This window comes from Coffea arabica, chromosome 9c (assembly GCF_036785885.1).
Source record: "Coffea arabica cultivar ET-39 chromosome 9c, Coffea Arabica ET-39 HiFi, whole genome shotgun sequence".
Lineage (NCBI taxonomy): Eukaryota > Viridiplantae > Streptophyta > Magnoliopsida > Gentianales > Rubiaceae > Coffea > Coffea arabica.
In genome coordinates this window covers 4,003,280-4,010,177 of record NC_092326.1, presented here as the reverse complement: position 1 = coordinate 4,010,177, position 6,898 = coordinate 4,003,280, and the positions used below count along the sequence as shown (strand labels likewise).

General features: G+C 34.0%; 1 protein-coding gene across 4 annotated transcripts; it reads right to left on the bottom strand.

Annotated features, from left to right (window-relative positions):
• Positions 1-5,236: 5,236 nt before the first annotated feature.
• On the bottom strand, positions 5,237-6,898 carry LOC113708538 (B3 domain-containing transcription factor VRN1). Of its 4 annotated transcripts, none has more exons than XM_072064229.1 (2): positions 6,688-6,898; positions 5,237-6,390 (listed from the first exon to the last, which is right to left on the bottom strand). In XM_072064229.1, the coding sequence occupies exon 2, from the start codon at positions 6,362-6,364 to the stop codon at positions 5,444-5,446; it is 921 nt and encodes a 306-aa protein (XP_071920330.1). In that variant the 5' UTR covers positions 6,365-6,390; positions 6,688-6,898; the 3' UTR covers positions 5,237-5,443. The 4 variants fall into 4 exon arrangements, with proteins under 4 accessions (XP_071920330.1, XP_027086802.1, XP_027086803.1 ...); XM_027231001.2 differs by having other exon boundaries at positions 5,237-6,460; positions 6,688-6,895; XM_027231002.2 differs by lacking the exon at positions 6,688-6,898 and adding an exon at positions 6,633-6,687 and having other exon boundaries at positions 5,237-6,460.

Below are 6,898 nucleotides of genomic sequence, written 5' to 3'. Positions count from 1 at the left end.
TTTATTACTGTGAAATATAAGAAAATCTCCATATTTACCTATTTAGATGCAAACTAGTTGAAAAAGTCATAATAATTTTGCTACAGTAATATGGAGCACAATTTTTGGCTACAGAAAAAAAAAATTTCGACGAGAATTTTTTTTAAATTATTAAAAAAAAAATTTTCGTAAAAAAAAATGCTACAGTAAAGTTTTTAAAAAACTTATACTGTAAGTTTTTTTTACAATTTCTATAGTATTTTACAGTAAAATTTTAGATAAACTTTCAAAAAATTCAGGTTCCAAACGGAGCCATATGTAAGCCATTTAGTAATTTTAGTTTCTAAATGAGATTAATGTTGATATTAAAATATGTTGCAATGCAGTTTCATTTAGTTGGATAAGGAGATAGGGACTGGCCGTGCCAGCGGATTTGCAGAAGGTAGTAGCATAGCCGCATAGGGTTGCATCAGCTTCTTGGGATTGGGTGCAAGTGGAGGATAGCGGATGTTTGGACCGGGAATGAGAGGTAGCAAGTGCAGCTGTGCAGGGCATGTTAATTGGGGAGGGTTTATGGCCTTGTTTGTCAAGTAAATTTTTAGTCAAGTTTATCTGTTATATATTTTTTAATAATTTTAAAAAGTTTTTAAAAATTTTAAATTATATATTTTAAAATATCTAAAAATTTATATATTTTAAAATTTTTTTCTATGATTTTTACAGTAATCTACATTTAAAATTTGAGACAAACACCTAAAAAACTTACTTGTCAAACTAGACCTATATTTTGTTTTGTTTTTCAATTTTGGGTTAGCCACCTGCCACCTGGATGCCGTGTCATCCCTTATCAGCCAGCCACACCTTTTCGAGGTTTCGGATTTAGGCCCGGATAAATAAATGAATGAAAATTAGTCACTAGAGACTCGAACTTATCCAAAGCCAGTCAGTAATTTTAAAGGGTTAATTCCACTTTGTCCCTCCAAACTTTGAACGATTATCTATTTCAATCCCTAAACTTCAAAATGAGACACTTAAGTCCCTAAACTTATAAATACCTCCCAATTAAGGAAAATTGTTGACAGAATCCTGAATGCCGTTGGTGGTCGAAGTGTCCTATTTTATAAGTTTTAGGGACTTAAGTGTCCCATTTTAAAGTTTAGGGACTGAAGTGAGTAATCATCCAAAGTTTGGAGGTACAAAGTGAAATTACCCAATTTTAAAATACAAAGATAGCATAGCAAGAATTCTTTCTTATCTTTCATGATCAGAAACTACAAAAGAAAAAAAAAACTTCAATTATTCACCTCAGTTCTCAACGACTTCTGTGAAATTGTCAAGAGTCCCACGACTTGTTGAAATTTTAAACCAACCAAAGAGAATATAATTCATGAGATGTACAATTCGTAGTCGTATCTTTCAAAACTCACGAAAAATAGCCATTAAGGAGGTCATAGGGAGAAGAGAATCAAGAAACTGTGGCTCAAGAACCAAAAACTTCATCCGGCAAATACATTCTCAATCACTTGGCCCCTTTTTCATCAAGAATCGAAGCAATTAAGGATTGCTTTGTCAGTCACCATTCACTTTGCAAATGTTAGAAGGCGATGCCAAAATCATGGAAAGTGAAGAATTTCGGACAAGAGAAGCTATACTTGTAGCTTTTGGCACTCTAATCAGGGGACGGTTTGTGCAAATTGCTAGGGAACTGTTGGTTAGTTCTGAATATGCGTGTTATTTACCAATGGTAGACAGCCATGGCTTTCTCTTGGGTGTAAATTCTGCAAGCCGGACGAACCTCTTAGTGTTTGTGATATTGGCGATAACGGCTTTAACAATGATGACTTTTGTTACCTTCACGATTGCATGAATTGAATTTTTAGAGACGAATCCAGACACAATGATGAGTTGAACTCTTGAACTGTTGATTTTATTACAATTTATTGAGCTATTGCACTGGTTCCAAAAATATATTGAATTAGATTTTGATCGAGTTTTGATTCCACAGCAGAAATTTTTATTAATTTTATTTTTCACATCTATAGTATCTATCTGATAGTTCCATGGTAGAAATTTTTATTAATTTTTAATATCTATGGCATCGGCTGTCCTTTGGATTATTGTATTTCCTAGCTAAAATTCCTGTAGTATATTTAATTGAGGTAATCAATTTTGCTAAAGAGTTTTTGCTAAAAAAGTACTCTCTCCGTCCCAAAATTTGGGACGCTTTTTGGGAAATCGCACTTTTTATGTACAATAGCATTACGGGACAGGCTTATCTGACTCTTCCAAGCGTATCCTTTGCTGTTTGTGGAGTGAAACAACAAATTGGTGGGATCACTTGCCATTAAGTCATTTTGACTAAAAGGCAAAGACAATCAGAAGGGTATAACTTCCGATGATGTGTTGTGGTTGGGTCCATCAGAATTGGCTAGTGCAATCTTGACTTGTCAATAGAAGGGTATAACTGGAAAATAATTGTAAAAGTGATTTGACTTTTTCAAAGTGACTCAAATTTTGTGACAAAGCAAAAAATGAAAATATGACATTAACAATGAGACGGAGGGAGTATCAAAAGTTGCTCAAGAGAGTGGTCACTCTTTTCTTCTACCGTTCATAAAGCAAAATGAATCACTGAACACACGAGCATGTTTATAAACAGGAAGACTAACATTTGTTTATGATATGCCAAATCATTACCAAATACAATGCTACAGTATGCGCTACAGTGCATCGTTTGTTTTTTTGTTGTCGTGTTTGTACAGTAATTTGCCTGACTGCTACAGTGTTTTCGGTGTTACAGTAAAAATAATATATATATATATATTTATATATTTATATATAAAAGCTAATATCCAACTTGGGATACAATCCTATTATACCTAATGAACTCTTAAAAGAAAATCAACTTTACCACAGCCCATGAAGTTAAGAAGGGGTACAAAAAAATCATGAAGGAATGGAGGGAAAAAAAAATCTGATCGTATATGATTCAATTCACAATCGTTGCATATTTTGATCGAGTTCGTGTCTTTACCAACCCACCAAGTTCGGCTTGCAGCCTCAACACCTCTTCTTGAACCCTAGGATGTTCACCATTCAGCATCTTGGCCTTAGTGGACATATGCAACCTCGTCCTCCTCCAGCTCCTGCCTCAATTTGATAAACCTAGCACCATTAGAAAACAAGAAATTAAATGAGATTATCATGTCATTTAATCATTGATATTATGTATGTATTCGTATTCTTTGGTGGTAATTTAGGAATACAATACAATTATAAAGTAACTATTAAGTAATTGAATGTGTTAATTATTACAAGCAACTTAGTGCAATGTAATAAAATAGCACGTAACATTTGGTATTACTCGAAGGAAGAAAATAGAAGAATAATTATAAAAAAAAAGAAAAGAAAAGAAAAGAAGAATACCTATCCTTTTCCCTTTGTAGTTTTAGATAAGAAGCAAGGTACAAAGCTGTATCTCGAACTTCTTTTAGCATATCACAAGCTTCCTTTATTCCTTTGACGTGGGCTTCCACAATTTTTCCCTCCTTAGTTTCTTGCACAAATTTTTCCTCATCAAATCCTTCCAACTCGTTTTGTTCTTCCACATGATCAACTTCTTCCATCTTTTCTCAGTCACTCACTCCGTCTTATGTCTTGTCTTCTCACCTGAGTTCCTTGGTATTTGTTGCATATATAGACACTTGGAAAAATGATCGGTTTCATCCTTCACATTTCACAAAAATATTCTTTTCGTCCCTCACTTTTAAAACGAAGCAATTTCGTCCTTGACATTTAAAAACTGAAGTTATTACATCCCTGAACCCAAATTTCAATATGAATCAAACCATCAATCAACCTGATTACAAATCTTGGGAGTGTAATTGGTAGATCACTTGGTTATCTCAACTTGATATTCATGTAAAATTTAATGAACCTAAAAAGAAAAAATAAAAAATTATAACATAAAAAAGAAAAATTAATCTTTCATACATTATCATTGTATACACTGATGGTTTTATGTACCATCATATCATTTTAATTAAATTTAAACATCAAATTTTATATTTATGATACACATCTAGATTCGCAAGCGGATATACTAATAAGGCATGAAAAGATTTACCAAAAAAAAACTCTACTATTCCAATAGAAAGAATGGCCTTTTATGTTATAATTTTTATTTTTTTGGTTTAATAAATGTCATGTAAATATGATGAAGTTGACTGAGTGATCTGTCAATTCTATTTCCGAAATTTATTACTGGGTTATTGGATGGTTTGATTTAGATTGAAAATTAGGTTTAGAATGTAATAACTTTAATTTTTAAATGTCAGGGACAAATTTGCTTCATTTTAAAAGTGAGGAACGAAAAAATATTTTTACGAAATATAAAGGATGAAACAAGTCATTTTCCATAGACACTTTTATAGGAGCAGAGGGAAACAATTAAAAGTTTCCTAATGGGATTAGGAGATACCATATTTGACCGAAAAGGGTAAATTTTGTATTGGGCAAAGTCCAATTCCCATTTGGTTTCGTTTTCCTTTCTCACTCTTGATTTGGTGTTTCCTAATTGAGACAGATGCATGAATATGGTATACGCACTTTGGCTTGGGAGTTTCCTTCCATTCTCATTGCTAATTATGAAAGAAAGATGAACTTTTCTTTTAAGTATTTCGGCCATGAAAGAAGCACAGAGAAGAAGACGGCTAGAATAGGAAAATGCAACAAAAGTATTTTTTTTTTTTGACAAAGATATGAGTTTTAATTTTGAGAATCGATTAATTTTGTGGTATCCTAGATCATACTTTCTAAAAAATAAAGGGCAAATTCTACTTTACCCTCCTGTAGTTTAACATTTTTTTTTACATAATCTCCCTATAGTTTCAAAAATTATATATAACCCCCTCATAGTTTGGATTAAAGTGTCAAAGTGATGGGAATGATTATTCTTGACGGAGTCACCTAAAATATCAAAAATACCTTTATGTAAAGTTGAAAATTATTTATTAACCAAGGGGGGTTATGTGTATATTTTAAAAATCATAAGGGGGTTAATGTATCATGTATTTATACAGGAATCCTAGATTAATGTTGAGAATCAATTAATTTTGTGGTATCCTAGATTATAGGAATTGATAAGAATCATACTTCAGAAAATATAAAATAAAGTCTTGTAACCTTGGGAACAGCAACAAATTCTTTAGCAATAAATACAGAAGTTGAACTCTTGACACTGATCAAACTCTTGGTATCCCAAAATTGTAGGAATTGATTAAAATTCACAACTCAGATAAAGGAATAAAAACCTGCAAAGCATCCATATAACAAACTTTAACAAATTAATAGCTAAAACAGTCCTTGAAATCTAGGTAACATATTGTCTGGGCTTCAGCAAAATCTTGCATGAATCTCACAAATATGACTATCAGCAGGGTAGCATCACAATTCACACCAACATCTACTTCACTTCTACACTTTCTCTGGCAGGAAAAATAGTCACCTTTATCACCACAGGTCTAGATTTGATCACCTCAAAGACACAGACATCTCCAGAACACAATTTGTGATCCCTACAAAAATAACACCATCCCTTGCTCAGACTTATAACCCTACCATATCTGACTATGACACCAACAGTCCACTTGTTTCCATCAGAATCCTGAAGTTCAACAGATTTTTTGTCAGTGCGCAGATAAGTGCTAGAAAATTCAGCTGGAACATGCACAATATAACAGCGGCCCAAATTGTACTCTTTCATTGTCAGTGAGAAGTACGGATTGTCTGATTTGAACAACCTTGTAACAACGTCGTGCTCCGAAATTTTCTTTCCTCTTCTTCTTGACCTCCTCCTGATCGAACGAGGGTTACCCGAATCAGTAGTTACATCGCGAATTTCTACTTCCTCGGTCTCTGAAGAAGACGAGATTTCTATGGGATGACGATCATCTGTTTTGGCAGAACAAAAAGCGTCGTGTTCGGGTTCGGGAACTGTAGTCTCTGCTACGGGATTGAACTTTTTACTGTTATTACTGCAGCATTGATAATCAATCTCTGTAGCAGTGAGATCAAATATGGCAACATCAAATTCTGAATTCCCGTTATATTTGAACCACAGAAAGTATCCAAATGTCAAAGAATGATGCTCGGCAAATCTTTGCCAACCATCACGGAGCCAGAGCATGTTCTCATCCTTCTCAATTCCAACACGAAATATGCCGCCAGATGGAACATTAAGCCTGACACTGGAGCAGATTTCGTCACCGTATTCTTTAACAAAGTTCTTGGGCAATCCCAATTGGCCTTCATCAACAACAGGCTGCGTAATTATCCGGTAGAAACTCGAGGCATCCGAACCCCGCCAGTCCCTGTTGTTCTCCATTGTTGACCCTTCTTGATTATCCGAATCTTCCATGTTAGCCAGAGAAGATCGAAGTTGAAGCCCAAAACATATAATCGAGGATAATCACCAGTCAACCTCAATATCAAAGTAAAAATCGAAAACGAAATCAAATTCAAGATGTTAAAAGGCAAGTAAGAATAAGGCTCATAGTTCAAATCAAAGAATAACTTTAAACTACCCGGAAAAATTTTCAGACTCAAAACATTCAAGAATCAGAGAATCAAGAGTAAAAATCAGAGAAACTAACCAATTGTATGCTGAAGGTAAACCAAAGTACAAGTAGGAAAAAAGATTATTGTTACCTTAGGCTATATATTGTAAACGTAGACCTCCAAAAGGCTGAAGTCCAATAGCTTTCTCCCTCTCACCAAGATTCAACCGCGCTGCCCTCTTTTTACTTTTTACCTTTTTTTTTTGGGTTATTTGGTTTTTTTTTTCCCTCTCAACATTCTCTTGCGTCTTGCGCTCGTCGTCTCCTTCTCTATTTATTGATTAGGACTTCGGATGTGAAAG

Bases quoted from the DNA above. Each gene is read 5' to 3' on its own strand.
- LOC113708538 (XM_027231001.2), bottom strand. From the start codon at position 6,397: ATGGAAGATTCGGATAATCAAGAAGGGTCAACAATGGAGAACAACAGG.